The sequence below is a fragment of the Cnephaeus nilssonii genome (genome assembly GCF_951640355.1).
Source record: "Cnephaeus nilssonii genome assembly, chromosome: 18".
Classification (NCBI taxonomy): domain Eukaryota; kingdom Metazoa; phylum Chordata; class Mammalia; order Chiroptera; family Vespertilionidae; genus Cnephaeus; species Cnephaeus nilssonii.
Genome location: NC_137089.1, coordinates 535,564 through 550,333, shown reverse-complemented (window position 1 = coordinate 550,333; position 14,770 = coordinate 535,564). Strand labels below are relative to the sequence as shown.

Sequence of the window (14,770 nt, the reverse complement as noted above, 5' to 3'; positions counted from 1 at the left end):
TCCTGCCTGGAGGTGGGCGGGCCAACCAGTCCCTCCAGACGGGAGCAGCAGAGTGTGGGGGAGACCTGGGAGCTCGGTGACCCGCCCAGGGGCCCAGCCTTGGAGGGCAGAGGGTGTGGGTGGGTAGAGACAGGCAGCCAGAAGGTAAAACGTAGTCAATTTTATTCTCCTTAAACCACAAAATAGAGTCTTTGGTTGTACAAACATCACTAGTTACAGTCTTGCCGAGAGGTCCCGGCGGGGAGGGAGCTGTTAGTGGGTGGCCAGAACTCCTGAGGGGTCTCTAAAATGCTAACACCCAGGTTAAAAGACTCGGGGCCAGGGTGGTGGTGGTGCTGGCAGGGCCCCCACCCCAAGTCCGGGGAAGGGACCCGGCCCTCTAGGAGGGCACTGGGCCCAGGCCTCGGCGCCCCGGCCGCAGAGGGCGGCGGCTACTGCACAGGGCCCCGTCCTCGGGACCCACGGTGTCCGGCGAGGGCCTGCCCAGAAGCACCAGGGCCACCTCTCCGTCCTCCTCCTGCAGGCCTGGCGGGCAGAGGCAAGGGGGGTGTGAGGGAGGGGCCGGGTGCCCCGGGCGCCCCCCACGCTGGCCTGGCCACTCACCAGGGCTGGGAGACGGCTCCAGGCATCTCAGCTCCTCAGCAAAGTCTGGGGACTGTGGTGGAGAAAGGGCAGGGTCAGGCTCTGCCCAGACTCTCCTGAAACCACCCGAGCGAGCCTGGGTGGGGAGGCCCCACACCCAAGGAGCAGGTCTGGCCCCAGAGAGAGAGACAGGGAAGGTGCTGGAGGCGGGACAGGGCTGGGGAGGCCCAGGCGGAGGTGGCAGCAGCTACGGCCTGTCCACACGGGCCAGGCGCCTGGTACCTGCATGTCATAGACAGGCCTGGAAGAAGGCAGGGCGGCGAACACCCTGTAGTCGAACTTCCTCCCAGACAAGGCCTTGAGAGGACAGCATGAGGGGAGAGAGGCAGAGGCGGAGAGCTGAGAAGAGGGTGGGGGTGCAGCCTGGATCCCGCCCTCGCTGCAGGGAGGGGCGGGGAAGGGGAGGCAGCTGGTCCTCACCAGACGTCCCGGGGAGCTGCTGCTCAGGGGGCCGAGGTCTGGGGGGACAAGAAATGGGTGTTGGGAGAGGTCAGCACTGCAGGCCAAGCCCGACTCCCCTCGGGCACACGGACCTTCCAGGGGGGTGGGTGATGGGGTGGGCGCGGGCGAGGGCGCCTCGGCCAGCCGCTCCAGAGGCCCTCGCTTGCTCCGGCCGTCCTGGGACTTGCTGAGAACCATCTGTGCGCGGAGGGCGTCCTGCTCCAGGGACTTCATCCTGCGAAGGGGTGGGAGGCAGGGCTGGGCAGGGCAACGGCGGGGGGGGGGGGGGGGGGGCGCCTGTGGGCGGGCGGCAGGGGCGGGCCGGGGGCAGGGCCTCACCTGGCCGCCCTCCACAGCGCTCGCTTCTCAGCCTCCAGCGCGCGGCGCTCGGCAGGGGACAAGGCCCGCTCGGGCACCGGCAGCTCGGGGCTCTGCACACGCAGCCGCTCCTGATGGCGCCGCTCAGCCTTGGCCGTTCGCACCGGAGCGCTGCTTCCCAGGGGCGACGGGGACGTGGGGACCAGCCTGGGCCGGGGGAAAGGACAGGAAGGCCATGTGGGCGCCGCCCGGGAGGGGGGCGGGGACAGTAGGCGCTGGTCCCTCCAAGCCTCACCCTGCAGCAGGGGCGCCGGCCCAGGGAGGCTCATCCTCTGGCTCCTCGCTGTCCGGGGCCTCCCCGTCCGCGAGCCCCGCGTCGGCCGCCTCCCGCAGCATCTGCGCCCTCTTCTGCTGCAGCTTCCGGGCTGGGGGACGGGTGGGGGGGGGGTCAGACGGGTGGGGGCGCCCAGGCCTGCACCACCCCACGCTGCTAGCCGCCAGCTCACCTTCTTCCTCCTGCATCTTCCGCAGGTCGTCAGCACCCACCAGGGACACGCGCTTGGGGGGGCCCTCGGCCTGGGGCACCCGCACCTCCAACTCAAAGTACTTCTGCCGCTCGCGGAAGGACAGCTGCTCCGGGGAGGCGGTAGGGCCCGGCGTGCAGGGCTGCGGGGAGCGGGGTCTGAGCCGGGCTTCCTCCTCAGTGTGCACCCCACCCGTCCCACAGGCATGCGCGGCTGGGGGGCTGGCACCAGCGTACTTGGGCAGTTGGGTCCTGGGGGGGGTGCGGGCCTGGCACAGCAGCGAAGGTCCGATAGGCTCGCTTCACGTCGGAGGGCAGCTCGTCCGGGGAGGGCGGGGAGGGGGGCTGGGGGAAGGCTCTCCTGAGCTGCTGGGACAGCTGTCCCGGCTCCAGCCACCACCCACCCGGCCCTCAGCTGTTGACTCTGAGCTCCGACCTCCACCCCCCGGCCCGCGGGTCAGGGCACTCACAGAGCACGAATTGCCTCTGCCCCTGGGGGCCGGGGAGCCCCTTGGCCAGGCCTGAGCCAGTGGCTGGATCACCCCGGGTTTTGTCTGCAAAGGGCAGGGTCCAGAGGGAGGGACCAGGGGTTCAGGTCAGGGGTGAGGGATGGAGGGGAAAGACAGAGAGATGGAGCCACGGTGGCCGGAGGGCGGGTGCCCAGGTCCCCATGCAGCAGAATGGGGGGAGGGGGGGGGAGGCTAGGTGGGCCCAGGTGCAGGGAGGAGGCCGTGACCACCCAGCCCCACGGCCCCAGGGGCACCGGCGCTCCCTGCTCCAATGCGTCAGGTCTGGCCAAGAAGGTGCCGTGGGCTGTGCCCTCCCAGAGCGACGGGTGCAGCTGCAGGTGCTGCCCCGGCCCCACTTCCTGGAGGACGAGCACCCCTCCTGGTGGGCACTCACCTGCTGGTGGCCGGGGGAGCGAGGCGCGTCAGCCATCTTCCCTCCAGCTGCCCCAGGCGGTACCTGGAGGAGCCAGGAGCCGGGTGAGCGGGGTGAGGGTCAGGCAGGGCGGGGGGCCCACAAGGAGTTGGGCAGCTCCCTGACCCGACCACAGCCCACGGGGGTTCCCCAGATGGGCCTGGACTACTGCTGGGCCAGCGCCACGGCTTTCCCCCAAAAGGCTGTGTCCTGGAGTCCCCCAGGCTCCCCGCCCCACGCTGCTGGGAACGGAGGGCCTGGCCTCGGCTCCCCCCCGCCCCGGGGTCTGTGGCAGTGGGCAGTCTGGAGCTCCGTGAGAGGTGGGGACAGACAGACAGACCAAGAGGAAACAGGACCGTGTACGGGCTGGGCCTGTGCCTCCCACAGCTGCCCTCCCGGAGGCCCACCCAGCCGGCCCACGGCGTGCCCTTCGGTCAGAGGACACGGCCCACCACCCGGGGGCTCCTGGCCGAGGTTGGCCCCAGGTGAAGCCCCCCCGCCCTCACCTCCCTGCCCTCCGAGGCCCTCAGCCAGCACCCCTGGCGCCCGCCCGCCACTCACGTCCTTCGGGGTCCCAGTGGCGCTGGCTGGACACAGCCTCTGGGGGGCTATTTATACTCTTGGGAGGAACAGGACTGGCTGCCCATCCTGCCCGCGCCCACGTCTGCCCAGCCCAGCTGTCGGCTGGGCCTCCCCCAGCCCGGCCTCCACAGCTCCTGGCAGCTGCTCCGGCCTGTCCTCCCCGTGGCAGCGTGCCGGTCCCCCAGGACTGAGAGTTCTGGTGGCCCCAGGGCCTCGGCCCGCCCGGAGCCGTTTGGGGCTCCCTTTGTCTGCAGGGGCTCGGGCCCTCCCCACCCCACTGCTCCGTGAGTCCCAGGCCTTGGCAGGAGCCCCACCTTCCAGGTATGAGGAGTCGACAGCAGCACCAGCCACACGGCTTGGTTCAGTGAAGGGGGCCTGGACCCGTGCCAGGCGGGGCGGCCACCAGCCGGTGAGTGCCCTCCAGCCCTGCAGGCCCTGACCCGGTCCCCACCCCCACCCGCTCCGGCGAGGGTCTCCCACGGCCTCAGCCTGGCCCTGGCACAGAAGCCTGCAGTCCCACCAGCTCTGCCCTCCGGGGCTCAAGTGAAGGCAGGGCTGGGGCCAGCGAACAGCTTGCGCGGGGACAGGGCCTGTGCGGCGCCAGCGCTGGGCCGCAGCCCTGGGAGCAGAGTGGACACGTGCTGAGGAGGGGCTGTGTCCGCGATGGAGCGCGGGGCGTGCAGCTCGGAGAACCGTGGAGCGGGGTCTGGGACACGCTGCCCACTCCCCCGGGCTGTGTCCCCCGGGGAGGACCCGCCGCGGAGCTCAGAGCCGGCCTGTGTGCAGGCGGCCGCGGCCCAGCACTCACCGCGGCCTCTGGTCCCCACTGCGGCGTCTGTCCAGGCAGCTCCTTCTCCTGGGAGCAGAGCAGACGGCGGTCAGGACCCGCGGCCTCGGGCTGCCCGGCCCTGGGCTGCCGGCCGCAGGCGGCGCTGACCTTGCTGGGGCCTTCAGGGCTCAGCTCCCGGTCGATGGAGGAGACGCTCTCCAGGCTGTTGCGGCGGCTGATGCCCGCAAAGGGGTTGGCGATGACGCCCGGGGACACCTAGGGGCGAGTACACGCATGTGGGCGGTCCATGGGTGACTGGCAGCACCGCTGGCCCCAGGACCCTGCCCCGTCCGTGGTGACACGAGACCGAGCCCACGTGGTGCCTCTCAGGACGCGGGAGCCGGTCCCACCGGACCTGCAGCGGCTCTCGGAGCCGGGCACAGTGGGCACAGCCACTCGGCGGTGCCAAGGGCGAGTCGGCGCGGTCCAGGAGGCGCTCCCTGGGAAAGGCCCGGGGCAGGATGGTCCCGGAGGGGACGGCGCCCCTCGAGGAGCCCGGCGGCCGTGGGCTGGCCTGTGGCCTCGCCTGCAGGAGGTGCCCACCTGGAGCCGTTCAGCCTCTTCCTCGAGGACCGGCCAGGCCACCTGCTCACGCCCGTCCTCCTCGGGCCGAAGCCCCCCCGCCCCCCCGTCAGGAGCAGGCGGCCGAGACCGTGGCCCGGTGCGTGCCTGTGCCCATGGCTCCCACCCGGCCCCGGGCCAGCTCCTCACCCGCAGGCGCCCGCACTGACCTCGGCGGGGGCGTCGAAGCCATCGCAGACGAGCACGGTGAGGGTGTCGCCCGCGTTGCGCAGCAGCTGCACGGCCTCGGCGTGCGTGAGGCCCAGCAGGCTCTGCTGGTTCACCTCCAGCAGCCGCAGCCCCACGCGCAGGCGGCCATCCCGCCCGGCGGCTCCCGCGGGGCTCACCTGCCGGGACACCAGGCCGGCACCTCAGGACCGGCCGCCCGGCCCCTCGCCCGCCCCGGCGCCCAGCGCCCGGGCCCTCACCTTGGAGATGAAGATGCCTTCATCGGTGGGGTCACAGGGGTTCCCCGCGTGGCCCTTGGCGCCCCCACGGATGCTGATGCCCAGCTTCTCCCCGGGCGCCTTCTGGATGCAGAGCTCGCGCAGGCCCGGGGGCGGCGGGTCCCTCCGCACCAGCAGGACCAGCTCCAGGCAGGGCCGCAGCAGGGCGCCCACGGCCTCCTGGTGCGTGGCCTCCCTCACGTCCTGCCCGTTCACGGCGAGGATGCGGTCCCCGACCCTAAGGCCACTCCTCGCGGCCAGGCCCCGAGGGAGCACCTGTGGGGGGGCAGTGCGGGGCTCAGCGCCCAGGCCGGGTGCCCACCCTGCAGGGGCCCGGGGCCCTCCTACCTTGGAGATGAACACGCCAGGCTCCTGGGCGCCGAACGGGTGGCTGGAGTGGTCGGAGCCCCCGACAACGCTGAGCCCCAGCGGGCCCCCCGCCCTCGGCAGGCAGATCTCCTGGGGACACCAAGGGCGAGAGGGGGTGGGGCCGGCCTGTCAGAGCAGCTGAGGGGGCTCCCCTCCAGCCCCAGGGCAGCGGCACCAGGTGTCGGGGTGGGGCCACGGGGAGAGGACGCTGCACTAGGACAGAGCCCGGCGTCCTGGGCTGAGCACCCACCTCCCACCTCGGCTGTTGGGCGTGCAGGCTGCGAGGGGCGCAGGGGGCGGGGTCTCACCTCCACGGGATAGGGCCCCTCCAGGGCAGCGGCAAGCAGGCTGGGGGCCAGCCGCAGAGGCCCAGGACCCGCGGGAGTGGCAGTGACCACGGTGGTGGGGGCAGCGGCGGGGGGCACAGGGGAGTGAGGCGGGGGGCTGGGAGAAAGGGGGGCCCCCGCCTCGCGCTCCAGCAGCAGGGCGATGGTGGGGGAGGCGGCGGTCAGCAGGGAGACGGCGTGGTCGTGCCTGGCCTCGGTCATGTCCACCCCGTTGATCTGCGAGGGAGCGGCTGTGAGGAGACGGTGGGGCGGCGGTGGCGGCGCACCGGGGAGCCCGCGACCCGACTCACCGAGAGGACACGGTCGCCGACCTGCAGGGTGCCCGCCCGGTGGGCAGCGCCGCCCTCCGCGATCCGGGAGATGAAGATGCCCTGCGGAGGGAGGGAGGCAGCCGTGCCAGGAGCACCAGGCGCGCAGGCCCTGGTCCCAGTGCCCCCCGCGCCCGCTCACCGTGTCACCGGCCCGGTAGGGCGTGGAGCCTTTCCCGCCGGCGATGCTGAAGCCCAGCCCCTTCTCGCTGCGCACCAGGCAGGCCACGTGGCGCTGCCGGAGGGGCCCGGGGCTCTCGGGCAGGCGGCCGCCGCGCCGCTCCCCGGGGCTGTAGTCGTCCTCGGGCCGCAGAGGGGTGATGGTGACCGCGTTCTCAGGCTCCACCATGCGCTCTCGCCACAGCCGCATCTGCACGGTGGCCCCCGCCCCCCGCAGTGCCTCCACGGCCTGGTGGTGCTCGGCGCTGTGCAAGGCCACGCCGTTCACCTGCGGACCGCAGCGTGTCAGAGCGGCCACGCCCCGCCCTGCAGGCCCTCCCACAGGTCACAGGCTCCTGGGGGTCCCACCCAGGACGGCACCAGCACTGCCGGGACCCACACCCTCGGCCCTGACGGGCAGGAGCTGCAGGGCAGGCATCCAACTCCCACCCAAACCCACGGGGGTGCCCCGCGCCCCGGCCAGTCCCGGAGCCCCACCCGAGGGGCAGCCCGTGGGGGCGGAGTGGACCCTCAGGGGCCGCGACTCACCTCCAGGAGCTTGTCCCCCACGCGGACTCCAGCCCGGGCCGCGGGGCCCTCCTCAGACACCCGGGAGATGAATATGCCCTGGAGGGTGAGCGAGCGCTGAGCCCGAGGGCGGCGCCAGCGGGAGGCCAGGACAGCCCCAGGGCTCGGCGCCAGCCACCGTGGTCCCGACCCACGGGCCACCTCCAGGAAGTTACACAAGCAGGCCATGCCGCCGGCCTGCAGGCAGTGCTGCCCTCCGACGGGCCCTCAGACCAGGTCCCACGAGCCCGAGTTCAGTCTGATCAGCGGCCAGCGCCCGGGGAGGGGCCGGGCCAGCGGCCGGAGAGCCGTCTCCTGGGGCAGGGAGGCAGGTTCGAGGGCAGCGCCCATCGAAAAGCAAGCCGAGCCCGGCCGGCCGGCGTGGCTGTGGCTCAGCGTCGCCCTGTGACCCTCTCAGCTTTGATGTTTCTCCCCCCTCCCCCTCCCCCTCCCTCCCCCTCTGAAGTCAATAAAGTAACGGAGGAGAAGTGGGCTCTGGGTGAGGGGTGCGCGGACGCGGCGAGGGGGTGGCGGAGGCACTCACCTCGTCGTCCCCCTTGTAGGGGGTGGAGCCCTTGCCACCTGCAATGCTGATGCCCAGGCCGCCCGTCTGCCGCACGATGGTCAGCGTCAGCTGGAAACAGAACGGACGGCGGGGTCAGGAGGGCGAGGGCGGCCCGTCCTCTGCGTTGGCACCGCTGCCACGGGTTCGGGCTCGAGAAGCTGGAGGCGGGCGTTACTGGACAGAGGGCAGCCCCGAAGGGATGCCGCCTGAGGGTGAGGAGGCCCCAGGCCCGCAGACGGGTGGCGGGCAGGAAGTGCCCACACCTGCCGAGACCCCCCGCCCCGTCCTCCTGGGCCAGAGGGTCAGCGGGCCCCTCAGGGACGGGGAGGCAGGCTCCGGGGGGGGGGGGGGCAGGAGGGAGGGAGGTGCGTGGCCCGCAGCCCCAGGACAGCGCAGCGGCGGGCGGAGCAGAGCGCAGTACAGACCTCCTCCTCCTCAATGCGGGCGGGCTCTATCAGCAGGTTATGGGCCTGGTCAAACGACACCCCCTGCAGGACAGGACCAGCGAGGCATGCGTGTGAGCGCCCGCCCGCCACCGGCCACCGGCCCGGCCCCACCGCAGCAGCAGGAAAGGAAAGCCCACCAGCTCCCGAAGCCGCGCCAGCCTGTCCCGCGTGCTGGCCCGAGGGCGGGGCCCGGGCGTCTCAGTTTGACCTTCGAGGCCCCTCGGCTACCACCACGTCATGCTCGCGCTCAGGGCAGGAAGGCTGAGGTGTCAGAGACGGGGTGCGTGGGCACAGGGCACCCAGGAGCAGGCAGGACCACGTGGCCAGGAGCCACGGAGGCCAGAGGACGGCCCGCGCGGGCCTGGAAGGCAGAGCAGCCGGAGGGGCCTCCGGGCCCGGCCGGAGGGGGCAGCGTCACAGCCCTCGGAGAGGGTCCCTCCGCGGAGCCGGGCTGCCAGCGCCTGCTGAGACGGCGCCGCAGACCTGGGCGCTCGGCAACCAACGGCACCGCGCCGAGGCGGCAGCGGGTCAGTGCGCACGGAGACCCACCTTGACCGAGGGCACCGAGGCCACAGCCTCCTCCTCCTCCTCCTCCTCCTCCGCCGCCGCCGCCTCCTCGTCGTCCTCGGGACCCTCCTCCTCGGCCCGCGGGGCCCAGGGCGTGTGCGGGCCGTTGTGCCAGCCGCCCAGCCCCGCGGGGCCCTCGCCGTCCGGCCGCATCCCCTGCAGCAGCGCCACGACGGCCTCGGGCTGCGGCAGCTTGGACACCTTGAACTGCTTCTTGTAGTGAGGCGTGTCCTTGCGGGTGAGCCGCTGCCGCCCGGGCAGGGCCCAGGGGGCCTCCAGGGGCCCCTCCTCACTCTCGCCATCTTCCCCGGGGGGCAGCAGCAGGGGGTCCTCCGCGAACCGCACTGTGGGCTGCGAGGGGCAAGTGTGAGGGCAGCCGACCCTCCCCACCCCCAGGAGCCAGGGTTGCCCACGTGTAGGAGGCAGCTGGTGGGGGTTGGAGGCTCCCTGCTGCGTGAAGATCGAGGAGGGGGGACTGTGGCTGGGCGCACACGGACGGGGGGACCGGGCGCACACGGACGGGGGGACCAGGGGCACACACAGACGGGGGGACCGGGCGCACACGGACGGGGGGGGGCGCACACGGACGGGGGGACGGGGGGACGGGGGGACGGGGGGGGCGCACACGGACGGGGGGACCGGGGGCACACAGACGGGAGGACCGGGGGCACACGGCCTGGGAGGGCTGGGGTGGGAGGCTCCTCCTTCTCCTGTGAGGACTCGGCGGGCGGAGGCAGGGAGCACGGCCAGGACCAGGGAAAGGTCTGGGGGACAGTCTGCAGGGATCTGCCTGGGGGCCCGTGGGGGAGACCCTCACCCGGCCCCCTGCCCCCTCCCTGGTGGTCCTGCAGATGGCAAGTGGCCTCCAAGGCGGCCTCACCTCCTCGTAGGCCTCCTCCTCGGCCTCCTCCGGGGTGGCCGGCGGGCGGGGGCCCTCTGCCTCGGCCGGCAGGCCCTCGGGCTCACCCTGGGAGGCGGGGCTGGTGGGCAGAGGCGCGTCCTCGCTCAGGCCGGACCCGGTGCTCAGCCTCTTCTCCTGCAGAGGTCGCTGCTCAGGCTGCGCGGGCCAGGCCCTCGCCTGCCCCAGCCCCTGCCCCAGCCCCTCGGAGCCGCCGGGGCCGCCCGAGAGGAGGGCTCAGCGCTCAGCCCCCTGTGTCCCAGGGGCTGCATGGCCTCCAAACGGGACTGTGGGCACCCGAGCCACCGCCTCCGGCACAGCCAAGTCCCCCCGGAGGTCAGAGCAGGCACAGAACCAGCTCCCAGGAGGACGCGGCCTCAGAGCCGGTGGGTGCGGCAGCGCTGAGTGCAGGGCAGGAGCCGAGCACGCGACAACCTGTGGGCGCCCTCCCGGCGGCCCCCAGGGGCCCAGAGCACCCTTCACAGCTGATGACGCCTGTGCCCGCCGCGGGGCACTCATAGGGGCGTGCCACCCCACAGACCCAGACCCCTTCCCCTGGGCCACCACGGACAGGGCCTGAGCCGTCCTGCTCCTGCCCCACCCTCCCACCGCTCCCCACCCCACCCCAGCACCCTGCACCTCCCACCCTCACCAGCTCTCCCTCCCTGGGCCCTCAGAGCCCCACACCCAGGACAGATGAACGCCCGGGCCCTCCCGCACCATGCCCCACAGGCACCTCCTCCGAGGGCGAGGGCGAGGGCGAGGGCGAGGGCGGCCGGGGGCCGGGCCTGCAGGCTTCGCCTCGCCGCTCCTCCACGCCCCTCTTCATCACCTTGAGCTCGCTGGGGTGGGGCGTGGCCCGGCGCTGCAGGCCCTGGGGGCACAGGGGTGAGGGGTGAGCAGCGCAGGGTCGGGGTGGGGAGCAGGCCCCTGGCCCAGGGACCACGCCCCCCCCCCCATACCCGCTTCTCGGCGGCGGCTTCCTCGGCGTCCTCGTCGCTCCCGGGGGCCCCCAGAAACTTGATGACGCTGACGCGGCCGAGGGGGGCGTCACTCCAGCTCCCGGAGGGGCTGCTCCGTGGCTCGGGGTCCTCTGCGGGAGCGTCAGGCTCACTCAGCCCGGCCCCAGCCACACCCTCGCCTGGTCTCCCGCCAGCGGGCAGCGACCTACCGAGGCTGGGCGGGGGCTGCTGGGGCAGCAGGTAGCAGGTGAGCACCTTCTCGCCCGTCTGGGCATCGTCCTCCGTCTGGAACCGGAGCATGGGCTGCGCCTGGTTCTCTGCCAGCCACAGGGCCTTGAGGTTGAGGTGGGTGAGCGCGAACGGCAGACTCTGCAGCCTGGGGGCCGCGGCACGGTCAGCCGGGGGGGGGCGCGGTCAGCCCGGGGGGGGGGGCGGTCAGCCGCGGGGGGGGGGTGCAGTCAGCCCGGGGGGTGCGGTCAGCCCGGGGGGTGCGGTCAGCCGCGGGGGGGGGGGGGGGGGCGGTGCAGTCAGCCCGGGGGCTGGGCAGTGGGCTCTCACCGGTTCCCGGCCACGTCCAGCACGTGCAGTTCAGCCGTGTGGGCGAGCTCGGGCGGCAGGATGGCCAGGCGGTTGTCCCTCAAGGACAAGACGCTGAGAGCTGCACAGCCCCCGATCTCAGGCGGCAGCGCCTCCAGGCGGTTCCGGTCCACGTTGAGGTTGGTCAGCTTGGTCAGCTTCCCGAGGGAGTGGGGCAGAGCCTGGCCGGGGTGGGAAGAAGGGTCAGAGGTCGGCAGAAGCGCACTGGGATCAGGAGGGAGACGGCCCCTGGGGCCGTCGCTCACTGGGTCTGGCCTCTCCTCCTCCCCCGCCTCCCATCCAAGCCGACACCTGGCTCCGTCACAGCCTGGGCCCCCGCTCTCTGCCTCCCTGCTGACTCTGGACCCGACAGGGCAGGGCAGCCGCGGGGCCGGGCCTACCGTCAGCAGGTTCTCGGTGAGGATCAGCTCGGACAGGTTCTCGCAGCCCCCGATGGCCTCGGTCACCTCGCCGAGGCGGTTCTGGTCCACCTTCAGGATGGACAGCTGCTTCAGCTGACCTGGTGTTGGGGTGTCGTGGCGACAGGGCCAAGTGGAGTGGGGGTAGGCGCCCGCTCAGCGGAGACAGCCTGCCCCTGCCCTGCCTCTCCCTGCCCCCCGCGTCCTCCACGCCTCAGCCTTGGAGATGAGCCGCCCGCTCTGCGGGTAGGTCACCCTCTCGGCCGTCATCCCCCCTCAGCACCAAGCGCCTTGGGGGGCCCCTCACAGCCACCCCACCCCGACTGCAGCCCGGCCCCCTTAGGGCCACCTCAGGTGCCCGCGGGACTGACCAATGCCGTCCGGGAGCCGCTGCAGCAGGTTCTGGGACAGCAGCAGGTCCGTGAGCAGCGCCAGCCCCCCCAGCTCTGTGGGCAGCGCCTCCAGCCGGTTCTCGGACACGTCCAGGCACACCAGGCGCCGCAGGTTCCCGAGCTCCTGGGGGGGCGCGAGGGTCAGGGCACCGGCCGGGCCAGGGGCGGGGCGGCTCCCCCTCACTCACCGGAGGCAGTGCCGACAGCTGGTTCCGGTCCAGCCACAGCTCCCGCAGGTTGGGCAGGGCCCCCAGGGTGTCAGGCTGCGGGAACAGAGGGGAAGGAGTGAGCACGGCTCCCCTACAGCCCGGCCCGCCCGCCCCGCCCCGGCGGCCCCGCCCTCCGCACCAGCACTTCCAGGTCGTTGCCTCCCAGATCCAGCTGCTCCAGCTTGACCAGGAAAGACAGGGACCTGCACGGGAAACAGGGCAACTTTCGTGTCAGGTGCACGGCCGAGCTGCCCCCGCGGGCGCCTGGCACTCACGCAGGCAGGGACTTGAGCAGGTTCTCCCGGAGCTCCAGGGTCACCAGGTTGGCGAGGCTGAAAGAGAGGCCGGGTGGGGCGTGAGGAGGGGAGGCTGGGGGGGAGAGGGGCAGCAGGGCTGAGCCAAGACCCCCGCGAAGGGCACTCACTTGCCCACGTCCCCAGGCAGCGCCTGCAAGGACACGTCGTTCAGAGCCAGGTGAGCCAGGCTGCGCAGCTGGGTGAAGCCCTCGGGGAGCCTGCGCCGGAGGAGGGGGCTTCAGAGCGGGCCAGGGCGGGGACCTCCCCCCCACTGCCACCCCAGCACGCCACCACGCACCTGGACAAGGGGTTCCCGCTGAAATCCGCGATCTCCAGGGCCTTGCAGAACTTGATGCTCTCGGGGATCTCGGGGATGTCTGTGACGGGAGTGGGGTCACCACAGACCCCCCGGCCTCAGGAGCTCCAGGACCTCCCTGCCACCCAGACTCCCCCCACACGCCCGGGCCCACACCGTTCCGGGACACGTCCAGCTCCACCAGCTGCATGAAGTTGGCCACCTCGGGGGGCAGACGCTGGATCTCGTTGTCACTCAGGCCCAGCTTGCGCAGGTTCAGCAGCCGGAAGAAGGGCTGGGGGCGGGGGTGAGGTCAGGGGGCGAGCTCTGGAACAGAGGCCCGTCCAGAGCAGACGCAGGCTCCCAAGTCAGAGGTCCCCTGGGCCTCGGGCTGCTCCGGCCCCACAGGAGCCCGGGGTCCTGCCCCCGGCCCGTCTGCAGCAGGAAAGCGAGGCGGGAACACGCACACACGCGTGGCTGACGCTGGGTCCCTTCCGATCACCTCAGACGGGGTCCCCGCTGCCGCTGCCACCTCGCCTCACACTTTCCCATCTCGTCAGGGCCCTCACCGCTCCCTACCCTGTGTTCCTCCGGGCTCCACCTGCCACCCGAGTGACCCCCCGCCCCCCGCAGCACCGGGCAGCCCCCAGGAAGAATGGAGGCAGCAGTGCCACAGGCCCGGGAGCTGCGTGCAGGGGCCGCAGGGCGCTGGGCACCTGGACAAGACCTGCGAGCAGCCCTGGCGCCACGGCCAGACGGGAGCCACATCCTCTGCGGCCCGCAGCCCCAGGCCACTCAGCACCCCGCCTCCAAAAGGAACCCCCCTGACCGCCTCTTCCTCAGTGACGGCCCCGCTCCCCGCTGCGGAGGAGCCTGTGAGAGGAGCACAAGCTCCTGAAGGGACGGCAGCAGGCGGTGGACAGAGGGCAGGGCGCCAGGGACAAGCCCCTCCTGGGGGCTGCCTGCCCCTCCCCAGGGCCCGGGAGGAGGAGGAAGGCAGCCCCGAGAGGCCGGGCCCCACCTCCCGCGCGCCCGGCAAGGGAGCGCCTGCAGGGCCAGGTTCACTTTCACCTTCCGCCCGCATCTGCCTCCGCGGCCGCTGCCCCCGGCTTTCCCTGCGGTCCTCTGGCGCGGTGACCCTCCCGCCCCCAGGCAGGCACCTGATGACCGCTGCCACCTGGTGCCGGCGCCGCGGGGCGAGGAGGGCGAGGCCGGCGGGGTGGGGCTCCGGCCGGTGAGAACCAGCAGGGCCGGCTGCAGGCGCCCCGCCCGGCCGGCCGGCCTGCGAGCGCGGCGGCTCACCTTGGGCAGCTCGCGCAGCTGGTTGGCGTCGAGCAGCAGCTCCTCGAGGCTGCGGCTGTAGCGGTAGATCTCCTCGGGCACGGCCTGCAGCGAGCAGTGCCGCTTGTCCACCGACTCCACGTGCCGGTTGCAGCGCCAGAGCGGGATGCACTTGAGCATGGTGCGGGCGGCGCGGCGCGGGCGCGGGCAGGGGCGGGGGGCGGGGCTGTGCCCGCATGAGCGCCCGGCGGCGCGGACGGCGGGAGGGGCGGGGGCGGCCGGGCTGTACGGCGCTGGGCCCGGCCCGCGCCCGGAACGCTCGGAACGCTCGGTCCCCCGGGGGGCGCGGCCCGGCTGGCGCTCACACTCTCAGGAGACGGCGAAGGTGGCGGTGGCCCCGCATCCCGCCCGGCCCCCCACCCGCTCGCCCGCCGCTGTGCCGCAGCCGGAACCGCCGCCGCTACTCGCCGGACTGCCCCGCCGACAACCGCCGGCCGCCGCGCAGCCCGCCGGGAAGCCGAGGCCCGCCCATCGCTGCCGGGACTGCAAACCCCACAAGGCCGTGCGGCCCCGGTGCCTCCAAGGACCCGTAGCGACTCTGCGCACAGCCTGCTGGGAAGCCCCGCTCCCGTCCTGGGCGCGAGGCACGATGGGAACTGAAGTCCGTGGTGGCTAGAGGTGTGCGGGCCCTAGACTTCCTCCCACCTCGCCTTGGAAGCCTAGACCTTCCAAGGCGTATGGTCCCTCCCTCCGCGGAGTGGCCCCCTGATCACTGATCCAGCCCAGCGCCCTCTTCCCATAACCGGCCCTGTGAGCTCAGTGACCGCCCCGCTCCCGCCCCCACTTACAGG

At 73.0% G+C, this 14,770-nt stretch overlaps 1 protein-coding gene across 3 annotated transcripts; it reads right to left on the bottom strand.

Annotated features, from left to right (window-relative positions):
* Positions 1 to 145: 145 nt before the first annotated feature.
* Positions 146 to 14,457, bottom strand: SCRIB (scribble planar cell polarity protein). Of its 3 annotated transcripts, XM_079796427.1 has the most exons (37): positions 13,941 to 14,457; positions 12,816 to 12,933; positions 12,642 to 12,720; positions 12,472 to 12,561; positions 12,323 to 12,379; positions 12,187 to 12,250; positions 12,027 to 12,101; positions 11,818 to 11,962; positions 11,429 to 11,547; positions 11,010 to 11,209; positions 10,661 to 10,827; positions 10,452 to 10,582; positions 10,226 to 10,363; positions 9,472 to 9,627; positions 8,574 to 8,942; positions 8,004 to 8,066; positions 7,558 to 7,647; positions 6,996 to 7,073; positions 6,430 to 6,735; positions 6,270 to 6,350; positions 5,941 to 6,195; positions 5,612 to 5,722; positions 5,246 to 5,539; positions 4,988 to 5,164; positions 4,365 to 4,472; positions 4,236 to 4,283; positions 2,828 to 2,890; positions 2,395 to 2,478; positions 2,162 to 2,269; positions 1,908 to 2,067; positions 1,697 to 1,826; positions 1,423 to 1,608; positions 1,176 to 1,318; positions 1,063 to 1,100; positions 865 to 939; positions 604 to 655; positions 146 to 525 (listed from the first exon to the last, which is right to left on the bottom strand). In XM_079796427.1, the coding sequence occupies exons 1-37, from the start codon at positions 14,097 to 14,099 to the stop codon at positions 380 to 382; spliced, it is 4,863 nt and encodes a 1,620-aa protein (XP_079652553.1). In that variant the 5' UTR covers positions 14,100 to 14,457; the 3' UTR covers positions 146 to 379. The 3 variants fall into 3 exon arrangements, with proteins under 3 accessions (XP_079652553.1, XP_079652554.1, XP_079652555.1); XM_079796428.1 differs by lacking the exon at positions 2,395 to 2,478 and having other exon boundaries at positions 4,236 to 4,472; XM_079796429.1 differs by lacking the exons at positions 865 to 939; positions 2,395 to 2,478 and having other exon boundaries at positions 4,236 to 4,472.
* Between the last annotated feature and the right edge of the window lie 313 nt (positions 14,458 to 14,770).